Genomic DNA, 14870 nt, shown 5'->3' on the forward strand with positions numbered 1-14870 from the left:
AAGGTAAAGACACAACTTAAAACTTTGCGCGAACCTGTAAATACAATGAATTGCACTGTTGGCAAGAGGAGCTGTAATATGCCACTACTGATGCTTGAAATGCTGTTATAGGCACAGTGCCTGCACATGAGGAATCTGCACAGGACCAACAACACAATGCAGGATTTTATGACTACATTTTAAACTGGGGTATTATAATGGTTGGGAGTTACTCGTGCGTAATCCTGCTCCGTTTGAGCATTAGATTGCCTGGTTAAACCCTCCGGACTGCACAGCCCATCTCAGTGTGGCTGCCCTTAGTCACTCGTAGAATCTGTCTGTGGGCGTTTCTTAAAGCGCTGCCAACATAAGAGCTGTTTGACGCCCAATCGTCTCCGCCTCTCACTGCGCGGGAGTCTCCTGCGCAGGGTGGGCGTGGGCAGCGGGGTGCTTGGGCTCCCCTCACTAACTTCCAACGAAGAGTCCTGGAGCCCCTGCACCTCCCTGTCCCGTTGCTCTCCTGGATCCCTGGTGTTACACTCATTCTCTTCCCCTTCTTCCCAGCTGAGTCTCCCCCTAGCGCTAGGACCTTCTCCTGCAGAATCAGAGACCCTCTCCTTCTCCCGTGCCTCTGATGGCAGTTCCCTGACAGGTATTTTTTCAAAGGGTAGGAATCGGATGTTAGGTGTCACTGAAAAGCTTATTGAAAGGAAGACTGAAGTTGCTGCTTTGAATGTGTTTGTAGTTCCACAGACTTGTTTCAGTAGATATTTTCGGAATTAATCGCTTCATTTCTCATCACAAAGAATGAAATGTTACACTGTGGAGGCTTAGCAGTTTTATTTATTTTTAATTTGTTTCTGTTGAAAGATTTTCATGGATAAACAAATGAACCTATAGGGTCTCTGTTTTCAATTCATAGAGTCCTTTCTACAGGTCAGCTACATTTGGTGTGAAACGCTTTTGTCAGGCATTTTGAAGTTGTGGGGGAGAGCAAAGTGTGGAGAGGGGGAAAGAAAGAAGGGGGTATAATGATCTTTCATTCTTTTGCATAGTGTATGTGCAGAGTTTTGTGTCAGCGTCAGGCGGGTAGGTTCTTTGTTTGCTTTTGCTGGCAATGCGAGAGGTTGGAGAACCCAGAATAAGGTTGGTTGCATTCAGTTGATTGTCGTGAGCTTGGTTTGTGTGTGAGAGGGGGAAGGACATTCTTCAGTTGATAACAAGGAGCTTCAGTTATTCCGTATTTCCACAAACAGTTTTTAAATGCACAGAAAAAATATACTTAATGCCTTAATAAAATGATTGCTTATGGGCACAAGTGCTCTACTGTATACACGATAATTTCAGCTGCCTGCAAGATCTTCATTTGGATGGAGGGATCCAGTTCATCCCCATAGGAGTGGGTGCGCACATTCGGCCACTCCACTCAGATGACTGATGAAGACAGGATGTACAAGTGCATTATGCGTATCTGAGCACATGCAGATCGTTGGGTGGGGATTTAGGAAGTATTCACCACTTTGTTTAGCCTGCAGGGGTCTAAACATGCACAACTTGCATTAGATTGTGACCTGTAAATAATAAGTACAAATAAAATACCACCATGGATTGCCATTCTTTCATTTTAAAATTTGTTCCCATATGAATGAATTTAACCTACCTCTATTCAACTTGGAGACAAACAGTGCCATGAATATCCCTGTCAAAAATGATCTTGCATTTGAAAAAAGCAGGTATCGTGCCTGAAATATATGAAAACTACCTATACTGTTGATATGCACTGCATAATTAACTGCAATTTATGTGTTCCTGACTCCCTCTGTGCAATACTTGAAGGGATTTGTATTTCCTTATTACTTCTGGGCACACAAGCAATGAATCATTAAACAATCCAGAGGCAGACCTCAGTATAGGTATCAGGTTTTCATATACCACGTAATCTGTGACTGACCACATATAATATGGAAAAAAATAGGAAGCAAGCAAGAGAAACACACTTTGTTTAATGACAGGAAGTGCAAGCAATGACTGCTTGCTTGAAATTTAGTTCTCACTTTTGTCAAATGTAGCTAGTGCATTTCAAAATATGAAAAAAGACCTCATGCATTGTGCCAATGATTTCGAAGTAGAACAATGCTGCCTGTATATTACTCATATAGCAAAGTCCTAATGCCCTGATTAAAAGTGCCTTAACAGCAAATATTTAGATGCCAATCTACTTGAAAGGGTGCCGAAAGCCTTGACTTAATATGTTTAAGAATGCTGTGCCAAGCAGCTAAATATGAATGACTTTTTAATCAGTCTTTTGATATCACAGTCCTGAATCTTCTAGTTATTTCATAGTGAAGATGTAGTAGTATAATTTTTCAAGCCTTTCAAACCACAAAGCCTTTTAAATTATTCTTAGAAAGATTTTGCTAGATTCCATTTCTTAAATACTGTTAATCTTCACACAATATCCATAACCTCAGTGGTTGCCACTGTAGTCCTAAACCCTTGCACCAGCGTAATGACTTGTGAATCTGCTATATGATGCTTTTATGACATTGCACTGGTGTTGAAATCAGTCCTGACAAAACCAGGAGCAAGCAAGCAAGCAAGAAAGCAAGCAAGCAAGCAAGAAAGAAAGAAAGAAAGAAAGAAAGAAAGAAAGAAAGAAAGAAAGAATAATTGTATTACTTAATAGGACCAACAGATGGAAGGCTGAAGGTTTAACAACACATCTGAACCAGTTGTTACCACATTACGATTCAGCAAAGAACAAATATTGACATTTGCAAATATTATGGCTAGTAGCTCAATCAGGTTGTCTTCTCACACATTGCCTTAGTTTTTTTAAAAAAAGACTTCTTTCATCTGCCTATACAGTAGTACCTCGGGTAAGTACTTATTTCGTTCCGGAGGTCCGTCTTAACCTGAAACTGTTCTTAACCTGAAGCACCACTTTAGCTAATGGGGCCTCCTGCTGCCATCGCGCCGCCGGAGCACAATTTCTGTTCTCATCCTGAAGCAAAGTTCTTAACCTGAAGCACTATTTCTGGGTTAGCGGAGTCTGTAACCTGAAGCTTATGTAACCTGTGGTACCACTGTACAGTGGTACGTCTGGTTATGAACTTAATTCGTTCCGGAGGTCCATTCTTAACCTGAAACCATTCTTAACCTGAGGTACCACTTTAGCTAATGGGGCCTCCCGCTGCCACCACACCACCAGCGCACGCTTTCTGTTCTCATCCTGAGGTAAAGTTCTTAACCCAAGGTACAACTTCCGGGTTAGCAGAGTCTGTAACCCGAAGTGTTTGCAACCCGAGGTACCACTGTATAGCAAATTTAACTAGAACAGATTCTTCGCTATAATGACTGTTGTGATTTTTAAGAGCCAATGCAGCTTTGTATTTTATAATAGAAAGAATGAAATCCTTAAAAATAAGGTTTTGCATAGCCTCAGACCAGATGGACAGCAAAGCAGGTTCTTATGTCATAGGGTTGATATGTTGTACAGTTGCTGATATTTCTTGAAACACGCACTGACACAATACTTGAATCACTGGACATCCCCACTAAATCCTCATTTTTAATTAGCAGCAGGTTACCAATCACTGTGTTATTTGGAAGCTGAAGGCTAGTGTGTGTGTGCATATAAACTGACTTGTACATGATCTTGCCTTTTGGATAGTTCAGATCTATAGGACAGGGTGAATACCGCTTCTGTAGGTTCCCGGTACCTCCATCATTTTGGATTAGAAGAGAGGATTGATGACACTGTGAATCTCTTGATCTCTCCCAGTACTTTCAGGTGTCTTCAATATAAGTGATTTTAGCCCCTAAAAGGCACGTGTCCCTGTAGTTCAGTTCCTCCTACACCATAGGGTCGCTTAAGCTGCAAGGTAGATTGTTTCATCACACATTAAAGAAAGGAAGATTTTGTTGCTGGAGGCTAAGCTAGTACAACCCCCTTGCAGTTTAAATAATTGGCAGCTGACTGACAGACTGTGCTCTTGCCAGATGAATCTATGTGGGTCTACATTAAATGAAATAAAAAATCAAGACTATTAAGGCTTTTCCATTGTTCACGGGTGGTACAAAATGACCATGGGCCTGACCCAAAACTTTTGCAGCATCTTCAACATTCCCCAGAGCACAGTAAATAAGGTGTAAGAGACCAAGGCCTTCTGCAAATTTTCTTCCATTGTCGCATGTTTTTAAAATGGTTGTTGCCATTATACAAACTATAGCACAGAGGCTTTAAAATACCATAATCTTCTGTCACCTTGAACAATGTGTGCAGTTCTAGCTGCCACTTTTTAACAAAGAAACTATAGAGCTGGTAAAAGGCAAGAAATAAGAGTACAAAAATCATTAGGCTTGTAGATAAGCTACAAGGAGAGGTTTAAATTGGAATTTTTCACTTTAGATGGAAAATAAAAGATAGGATAACTGAAAGAGGAAGATAAGATCCTAAATCATGCATAAAAACGGAACAGGAAACTTGGATGCTCTGTTCAAAAACATGTGACTGAGTGGGCCTGGAGTGAAATTATTGTAAGACTTACAAAGGCATCTTGAAGCACATTTTGATTTTCCCCACTCACTTTCTTATGCACAGAATGATTTCGTTGGAGGCCTTGTTAGGAACAGGTGAGACCAGGCTTGAACTAGCCATCTGGCAGTTCTGGTAAAGGCCAGAGGGACCAATGCGCTCAAAAGTCGAAGGGATGATCTTTGTGAAAACAAAACACAAACCAATAACCCTGTCCCTGCCTGCTCCCCCCCCCCCTTTGCTCTTGCACGGGACAGGGAGAACAGCAAAAGATATAGGTGCCACCTATCTCTGAAGAGATCTGTTTTGAAATACAGATTAACATATATATTAATTTCTTCCTTGATAGAATTTTAGGCTGCGATTAGAAGATGAGATATGCATATGTGTGGGAGAGTCACATGTGTAGTTGGAGCCTAAAAGATTGCAATATGAAAATGGGGATTTGTTTGTGAAGATTGCAATTGCCACATACTCACATTTCCCTTTTCCGTCTAGGCTTGAGGAGTTCATATGCTAGTCAGCACAGCCAACTTGGTCAAGAGCTGCGTTCGACGGTGTCTCCTGATCTACACATCACCCCTATATATGAAGGTAGAACCTATTACAGTCCGGTGTACCACAGTCCAAATCATGGAACAGCTGATCTACCCCAAGGATCCCAAACAGCATTATATCGAACTGGATCTGGTAAGTGTGAAATCCCTGTTGTCCCCAAATCTAAATTGGCTACAAGAGTATGGGGAACTATTTTATCACCCCATGTTCATTGGAGAATAATACTGAAATAATATGACAGCGTGTACTTGAAACCATAAAGTTTAGAAAAAGGAAACCCCAATTCATAAACTTCCCTTCCCCCACAGATTTGGTGGGGGCGGGGTGTGATAAAGGACACAGATATCTTCCTGCCTTCTCTATCTGGAAGGAAGTTGGGTAGGTTCAGAAGTGCACAGATGCTTGAAGGAGCATCTGGCTAGAAGAGAATGTTGCACTCATAGAGGGAACAATCAGCACACACACCACCTGCCACTGTAAAGGGGCCATAAGACTTACCTCTGCTATAGGCAATCTTTTAAAAATAGCCTTGAACGTCACATACCATCCAATTCGGCCTACCCTCCCTTAGAGGAGGTAACAGGACAATTAATTTTCAAGATCCTTAGTTTTGGCAGCATTAAAAAAGCATTAAAAACAATATTTTTTAAAAAATACTTTTAAATGTGCCATCCATTTAGCTGCTCTGTATTATTTGTCATCTTTATAACTGACCCCATCACTTCAGAATTGAGTAATAACGCATTGAAATAAGAAATTGAAAATCCCATCACCATTCAAATCATGGCCAAATTCCATCAGCATTCAAATTAAGCTATCAAAGTAACGTACAGTGAAACTGCTAAAATTAAAACACTAGGGTTTGGATCCTAGCTAACTTAATTCAAGGAAGGGAAAATTTCCCAGTCCCTCTTTGTCCCTGCGGCCACTTGTGCTGCTTGAAAGGCCTCTCTGGAGGGTAGCCCCCCCCCCCAATGGACAATATGCAATGGGACATGGCTAGCTGCTGCGGGGAGGGGAAATAGCCCAAAGGACTTAAGCCCAAAATGGGACTCCTAGAAGTCTTGTATGCTGCATCCCATCCCCAAGATAAAGACTCTTAAAGGGCACAAGTGGCTGCCATTATGGAAGAAGCAATGTGCAGCTTCACTTCTTTGAACTTCCTTAAATAATGGTATCTTAGATCCAAGCCAATCTAAACCCCAGTCCGTCTGTCCCCCACCATGCCAGCTTAAAGAAAAGCATATTCAATTGCTTCCAAAAGGTTTTGTTGAGTTTCAAATGAAAGATCAGATAATAAATCTCTGTGTCTGTGTGTCTGTCTGCATATTTCTTCTTCTTCTTCTTTGGCAATCACTCGTAGCCGAGTAAGATTGTCTTCCATAAACACGGTTTTAACAATGAGTTTGTAAGTGACTGTGGGGGCCAATTCTGGATCCACACATCCTTCCACAGTGGGGACATTGGTTTCCTGGCGGGACTTGATCACGGTGTGGATTTGCCAAGTGTGCCTTCCTCTTAGCACGTTTCTCCTTTGCATCCTGAGTTCGAGTGTCTTCAAAGCCCATGACACCTTTGGTAAAGGCTGTTCTCCAACTGGAGCGCTCGCAGGCCAGTGTTTCCTAGTTGTCAGTGTTTATACTACATTTTTTAAGATTTGCCTTGAGACAGTCTTTAAACCTCTTTTGTTGACCACCAGCATTGTGCTTTCCATTTTTAAGTTCGGAATAGAGTAGTTCCTTTGGAAGGCGATCATCATACAGACACACAACAACACATACGGACACACAACAACAATCTTGATATTTGCTTTATGTTCCAGGTGTTGGAAATCTACAAAGGTCATCCAGTCAGCGTAGCACTCTTACATACCAAAGAAATAATTATGCTCTGAACACAACAGCTACCTACGCAGAACCCTACAGGTCGCTTCATTATCGGCTCTCTGAGTCCAGCTACAACAGGATGCAGCAACATGCGCCTCCTGCTGATGATGGTACCACAAGATCTCCATCCATAGACAGCATCCAGAAAGATCCCAGGCAAGCATACCTCATACTTGTAACAAATCGCCCATAGTTGCCATAGCGAAATAATTCTAAATCGATTCCTTGTTACTTAGACTTTCCATAGCTAATCTTTGAGATTGTGTTTAGTTCACCATTGGAAATTTAGTTATACACAAATCTTTGTAAAATGTTGTCAGTGGGTGGACTGGGTTAACTCATTGCAGGCTGGAAATGTTATATATAACACACCCGAATTCACACTTTCCTTTGAACTCTGCTTATCCAATGAAGAGAATTTGCATGGCGGGATCCAGAATTACCTGAGGTCATCCACATGCTCCAGCATCAGTTCCCATCCGTTCAAGCCAATGCCGCGGCCTACCTGCAGCACCTGTGCTTTGGAGATAACAAAATAAAAACCGAGGTACGCTATAGATGCCTTATGGAAAAAAACCCCAGTGAAGAACATTGTAGAGCGATGTTTAATGTTGAAGTTTCCGTCAAATTGGTACCTCTTGATAAACTTACACTGCAAACTCAGGTTCATGCTTCTAGGGTTTTACTGTACTGACAGTGGAAATGCCGGGACATCTTTTTGGCTGCTTCCTTTAAATTTTGGTTTCTGTGCACACTTGCTTGGAAGCAAGGCCCTTTGAACTCAGCGGGACTTAATTCTGAGTAAATATCTGGATATGTAGGACAATAAACAGAAGCTGAATCCTGAAAATACAAAGGTGCAATTGTGACCCAAGTTCTCATGTCTTGGAGGTGGGGGCCCCTTTTTGACAGAGACATTATGTTTCAATTATTGTAAACCAACCTGGGATCTTGGAGAAGGAGGAGAAATTATAAGGCCTAGCTAATGGCTTTTAAAAAATCATTTTATTTTGCAGCTATTTAAAAAAACAATGTTTATGTCTAACAAGCAATTAGCAGAAAAATCACTACCTGAATATTTATTATGTTTTCCAATAAACTTTGCATATGTGAAACGGAGGGGAACAGTGCTTTATGACTTGAATTTTGGGGAGTGTGCTTCCCTGTATTACTGGTCACCTTATTGTTGTCTTCACAGAGTAGCTATGTTTTCCATTGTTACTGAGTAGATCTATTACTTTGTTCACATTTCTCCTGTAGTCAATTATATTCTGTACTTTAAGAACCTATGGGTCATATCCAACACTGATATTCTGCTAGCCCATCAGACTCTCTCCTGCACAACAGAACGTTATCCTTTCCTCTCCCCGAAGCCCACCGCACACCCTCAGAATCCGCTCTCTTTGTGTATTAATGGAATCCGGTCCACATCTTTTCTAGGTATGTAGGTTAGGAGGAATCAAACATCTGGTTGACCTGTTGGACCACAGAGTCATTGAAGTTCAAAAAAACGCTTGCGGTGCATTGCGGAATCTGGTGTACGGAAAGTCAACAGATGAAAATAAAATAGCAATGAAAAACGTTGGAGGGATCCCTGCACTTTTACGATTGCTAAGAAAATCCATTGATGCAGAAGTAAGAGAACTTGTCACAGGTAAAGTTTCAATAGATAGGAAATAAATGGCATTTAGTCAGGTGAAATGTTTCTGTGTGCAAGAAGAGGTTTTACTTTGAAATAACTTAGCTGAAAAGGTATCTAGTTGCATGAACCTTTGCATGTCTGTTCAGAAGAATGTCACATTTATTTATGTGAGACCTACTGTGGTCAATGTGTCTAGGACAGGAGCCTTAGAACCTTCATGCAGGCATTTGGGGTTGCAGCTACACACACACACACATACACACACTCCAGTAGACTTTTTGTTACAGAATTTATTTTGTTACCTGCAGGGTACTCCTGTCTCATGGCTTTTTTCAAACAACAACTGGTCCTGGGCAGAATATTTGGTTTGGTTTGGGGACATTTTACTACTTCAAGGTACATTGAAATTCAGCTTGAGATGGAAAAACATAGTTCTCCAAAATCATTTTTGTGAGGGCTTTTAAAAAATGTGTTGAATGTCTTCTGCAAGAGTTGATAAATTAATCTGTAGTACTCTTAGCTCCCATAGTTTGTTTTAAAGATTATTTTGGCCCCTCAGGCAGTTAATACTTTCACATTTAGAACTCTCATTCATAAGGATTCATTATATTATTGAGTCTCACAGTAGCAGTGTAATATTAGGATTCTATTGTGAATGACTTTATAAGTTGTTTCATGGTGATATAACATTTTTCGTAATGAGATTTTTTTTATTATTTTCATCAAATGATTTCCTGAAGAATGTAGTCACCTTGACTAAAAAGAAAAAGAAAACTACAGTTCCGTGGTGTTGCACATGTCTGTAGGGGGAAGGCCAGCTCCCTGATTTCAACAGTAGATTTCTGCTAATTGAATTTTGCTAAATTTGAGAAAGCTGTGTGCTTTGAGTCCAGTGATATTCCACATTCCAGAGGCACATCTTTCTCAACTCACTTTAGATGCCGCTGTTGCTCAAATACTATGTTGACTATGACTTTATATAAATATAATCCCCTCTGAATTGGAAAAAAAAATCTCCTTGACTTCTAATGCACGCACACAAGTATGTCATTGGATAATGTTGTGATCAACTGAAGTTTCAGTAAACTGCAACTGTTCCAAGTGTTAGAAAGGATTCAGCACATACGACAAAGTGTGAATCACACATTAGGCATTTAGCCAAATGAACTGCTGGGATGTTTCAGTAACTAAATTGTAAGGCGCGGGGGCTGTGAACGCAAGTAGTAAATAAGACCAGACTTTCCTCCCTTTGTCTCTCCTCCACCCACATCACTGCGAAATACCTCTGCCTGCTGCCTTTGTGGAGACAGCTCCTAGTTCAGTGGGTACTGGTACTTCAAGTCTCATCAACATGGAGACAAGCTTGTAAAGGGATCCAGCAAGTTCTTCCACAGCTCCCAGGCTTGGTGGGCTGGCAGCTGCTGTGGCTCAGCAGATTAGCAGCTTCCTTCTCTGAATAGTAGGCAGAGACCAAAATCAAGAGAGCTTTGCTTAGGGTAGGAAGCACACTAAAAGTCATCTGTGCCTGGCAGGTAGTCCTGAATACTTTTTTAGGGCTGTGATGAAAGCCAAGCAGATGCTGTTTGCATCTTTCATCCCAGCCTAACATATCTGACCTGTCAGCTGCAGTCATCTCAGAGGATGTTCCTTCATGCTTAGCCTCTAAAGTTCAACAATGTGCCCACCACCTCCATATTTCTTGCAAGGCTCAAGCACTCTAGAGGTTTCTGCCTGGGCAACCCGTTACCTTAGGGCAGGGTTTCCCAAACTTGACCCTCCAGCTGTTTTTGGACTACAGTTCCCATCATTCCTGACCACTGGTCTTGCTAGCTAGGGGTGATGGGAGTCGTAGTCCAGAAACAGCTGAAGACCCAAGTTTGGAAAACCGTGCCTTAGGGCACAGTGCTGCTTATTTCTTCCCAGGCCTTTTTCTTTTTCCTTTTCTGTGAAAGTACACAAGCATTCTTTTCAGTTAGCCCAACAAGATCATCAAATCACAGCTTATACTGATAAATAAGTGCCATGTTGGTTATTTGCTTAAATGCTGTGATTTAAACCCAATTCAGATATTTCAGGCATAGCATAGGGCCGTTGGACCAGTGTGGCTGGCAGTTTATTATGTATGGCGTGCAAACTTCACAGGGGGAAAATGCTGTATCTTGTCACCTCATGGGGTGTGTGCTGTTTTATTACCATTTCCCCCTTACATTTATATCCCACCTTTCTATTGTTATGCAACACCAGATGGCATGCATGTAGTTCCCAGGTGATGGCCCAGCCACACAATGACCAAACCAAGGCCTCTGTAGCTTCAACTTCATGTGCCTACAGACCGTATCCTGGGATCGCCAGTGCTCCTGCACTTTATGTGTACCACCAAACAAATGGCTACAGCTGCTAACTCCAAGAGCCCAAATCACATGGGGGGTGGTTCTAGACACTACCACCTCTTAAAGGTGTTTCTCTCACTATGCACATAAAATTAAAACAACTGCACCATTGTGCAGGCTATAGTTTTTTTGCCCATGTCATTTCCTGTTAGGGAAGTTCTCACTCAACTTGCTTTGGTATCTGAAACAATCATGAGGGGGAAATAGATACACAATACTAGTTCCAAGGAAGAGATGGCCATTGCCTTGCTACTAAGAGTCTTGCAAGAGTCAGGTGTTTCTCAAAGCTGCTTATCTGTAATTGTCACTTTCACATTGCTTTTAGCCTTAAGTGCTCTTTGTGTCAGAAATCCATACTGCAGAAAAATTGTATTTGACTAAGTGTTTTAATATTTTAGGTCTTGCCTATAATCTCTGCTGCAGAATCACAAAGTTAGTGCATAGTCTTGGTTTCTGCGTTGCTGACATGGAAGAATAACCCGTACATTTCTCCACTTCCTCAAACAGCTTTATTCTGCCTAAGGGTGTTTTGTGTTTATTTCTTTGGAATCTCATTTTTCATGAGTTATACTCTCCATCACTAAAACCTGGTGTGATTTATTACTTTTGAAATTACAGAGGCAGTTAACGGACCTTATCTTAGAGTATGTTGGACACAAACACTTTATATTCATTCTTAGTACTTCTACATACATTTAAATTCTTAATACCCCATACCTTACATTTGGGGTGGTGCAATCTAAAGCAAGTTATGCATGCCCAAGGCATGGAATCAGTTCTTAACTGTGCTTGGGTAACACTGATTTCACAGAGAATTAGGTATGCTTCACTTTTCTCTGGATTGCACCTATGGCCCGTTCCCCCCCCCCCTTCATGTAATATAAGCCAAGCACCGTTGCTAGAGAATATCAAGAAAGCACACAGCATGCATGCAACAATTATGCATAGGGAGAGTAAGAAGAGGAGGAACTGCTGATTCAAATTCTGATGCCACCACTAAATGGCTTGTTAAAATGGCTCCAGGATACTTTGGGCCTTTGGTAGCTTGGTAAAACAGTCTCTGAAAAACAGGTTAAAATTGCTGCCAGAAATCTTTTTGTATTGTGCCATTGTGCCACCAGGGAGCTTTTGAAGTAGCAAGAAAAAGAAAAAAGAAAAGAAAGCATCTAATTTTATATCGATATCATTGTGTTTAACTGAACATACGGGGAGGAGTATTATGAGTATTCCGCCATTGCAAGCATTTCTGCTTGAAAGATGGAATGATTCCCCACTTTCCTCCTGACCCCACATCCCAAGTGGAATCAGGGAATGCATGTGGGAGGGGAGAAAGCCCCATTGTGCTAGTAGGAGCCTGTCCACAGGCTTTCACTAGCCTACTGGATTTGCTGAATTTGGCCCACAGTTACAGCTAAGCATCAGTTTGCCACCCTGGGCTCCTTCAGGGGGAAAGAGCCAGGATATAAACTAAACAAATTAATATATATATCAACAAAAAGAGAGCCTAGAGAGCGTTCTAAATAATTTTTGTATATAATTACTGTCTTGATTCTCAACTTCGTAATAGCACCTAAGACACGTACCTTATCCAGAGAAGGAGATCTAGCACAACTGTCTGGTCCCACAGTATTAGTTGATAAATGACATAATTGCAAATTCTGTCACTGATGTTTTGGTTCGTGTTGATAGTTCTGAGCCTGTTGTGAATGGGATAAGAAGATCTTCCTCATCTAATAAAATGCTCAAAGTGCAGGTATGCTGGTCAATCCATTCTAGCCACGTTACTGGTTTGTGTTAAACTCACATTAATAAATTGCCCCAGTAGAGAGATCACACACAAGTAAATGGGTCAGACATTCACCTTTGTGTAATTATTCATCATCCTTGGTCAGCAGTGAGTACAGTAGGTGACACCCTAGTTACTATTGTCAGAGGCCGATACGTAGTTGTAACTATGCCTTCTCAAATCTTCCTGTCCGTAAGTCAGCTCAGCTGCTGATCAGTTGACAAAAACACCTTTTAAATAATAAACAGTCTAAAACTAATGTTTATTTGGCTACCAGGAGTAGTGTAGAGGGACTTGCAAACAACTTCTGAGTAACATTGTGAAGTAGATTTGTTGCCACGCCTAGCATTGTTTAAATACAGCATTGCTTTGAGGGAAGAACAACTTTATATAAAAGCGAATACTTCATTACTATGTTCAGAACTGAAGTGCAATCTTTGTGGATTCCCCCCCCCCAAAAAAAATCTGTTTTCAAAATGCCTAGTGGCCAATAAATGCCTGCACTTAATTGTGGAGAAAAGATATATGATGTTCTCAAGCATTACTTTCAAATCTTGGAAATTAATTTTTCATCTTCTGGAGTTGCAGTTACACAATATTACTGACGGGGGTTTTTGTGGGGGGGGGAGTTATATCCTACACGCTTTTATTTTATCTGATTTATGTGCTGCTTTAACTTTGTTACCTAAACTGAGTCCTAGAGATGGACTAGAATGCTATATGTTAAACAGCACAATGCCAAATCTTGGAAGAGATGCTATAGAGCATTTACCATAACATAGAGAGATGAATGAGGTGTCAAATTAGAAACCAGAATAGCGGCTTTACTAGTTTACTAATTCACCAAAAATAAAATATTTATAGAAACTGAAACAGTTAAAAAGAAATAAGGTATGTCTATAAGTGTCCATCTTTTAAACTGCTCTTGCTGTCGGCTGTAAGCGCTCTTGTTTCTTCATTGAAATGAACCCCATTCTTCTCCCTGGCAGCTATTGGCTGAATTGTAATGTCATGAAATGCTTCTAAACTTTCTAATGCAAAGATGGTAAATCTATGTCCCTCCATCAGCCCCAGCCAATGTGGCCAACGGTCAGAGGTTCCCCATCCCTGTTCTACTGATAAGAAATTAAACTGTCAGTACATGAAAAGTTACAGTTTTGGAGCACTTAATATAACATCTTACTGATGAAATTGGGTGCAGTTCTCATCTCAAGCCACGTGTACTCACTTTGGATGTGTTTTTTCACAACTCCAGATGATAGATGTTTGGTTGCTGAATGCAAGATCTGTATCTGGTGTGTAATCTGTCATTTAAAGCTGGACTAGAGGTACCCAGCAAGTCTTCACTGTTTGCATTTTAAAGGGGGGGGGGGAAATATGTTTGCATTATTGATTTTTTTCTACACTAATACATCCATTGTTGAAATCCCAAATAGCATTTTCTATGCGCACAAGAATTTCATGTGGCACACCTTGTATTGTGGTGTGGAAACCTGGCAGTTGTATTTCTTGTTTCCTAGTAGTACTAATTGAAACAAAGTCTCCAGATTCCTGTGTTTTGAAGGTGCAGGAGTTGATTGAGTTGACCATGTATGCTTGTCATTAGCAAATTGTTTGGGACTCATTTTCTTAACTTCTAGGTGATGAAAGGGCTTTTCTTTCCCTAGCGAACACCTTGCCCTTCAGCATATTATTATTTCCCCTCAAGTAGACAACATTTGGCAGATAACAAGATACAAATCTTATTCTTTCAAGCAAGCAAGCAGCTCTTATTGACACTGAGCTAGGCAAGTCAGACGACCTTGCAGTGTGGGCTGATCAATCATACATTCCTATACAATCAGCAGAGCACACAGTATTTATATTTTGTAACCACTGACCTGTATATAGTTGCATGTCATAAAAGTCTGTTCCCTCGAAATAGTAACAAAAATATAATGCCAGTATTTTAGTAGGCAAATAAGCAAATTGGGAGAGACTGGACAGGACTGAATTTGTACATATTGAATTTGCCACGCAGAGGTAGCATGGTTTGGAGCAGGCATAGGCAAACTCGGCCCTCCAGATGTTTTCGGACTACAACTCCCATGAG

At 40.9% G+C, this 14870-nt stretch overlaps 1 protein-coding gene and 1 long non-coding RNA gene across 8 annotated transcripts in view; both read left to right on the forward strand.

Annotated features, from left to right (window-relative positions):
• The window catches only part of PKP4 (plakophilin 4), a 95862-nt gene that overhangs the window by 60941 nt on the left and 20051 nt on the right, over positions 1 to 14870 (forward strand). For all 7 annotated transcript variants that reach the window (XM_081187344.1, XM_081187343.1, XM_081187345.1 and 4 more), the window contains 4 exons: positions 5015 to 5206; positions 6897 to 7116; positions 7375 to 7507; positions 8401 to 8614. In XM_081187344.1, coding sequence (XP_081043470.1) covers positions 5015 to 5206; positions 6897 to 7116; positions 7375 to 7507; positions 8401 to 8614 — 759 coding nt within the window. The remainder of the gene's footprint in view (positions 1 to 5014; positions 5207 to 6896; positions 7117 to 7374; positions 7508 to 8400; positions 8615 to 14870) is intronic.
• Positions 13 to 2587, forward strand: LOC308583725. The gene is made up of 2 exons (XR_014006378.1): positions 13 to 189; positions 632 to 2587. It is a non-coding gene; the product is annotated as an uncharacterized lncRNA (long non-coding RNA).

The sequence above is a fragment of the Podarcis bocagei genome, assembly GCF_964188305.1.
Source record: "Podarcis bocagei genome assembly, chromosome: 1".
NCBI lineage: Eukaryota > Metazoa > Chordata > Lepidosauria > Squamata > Lacertidae > Podarcis > Podarcis bocagei.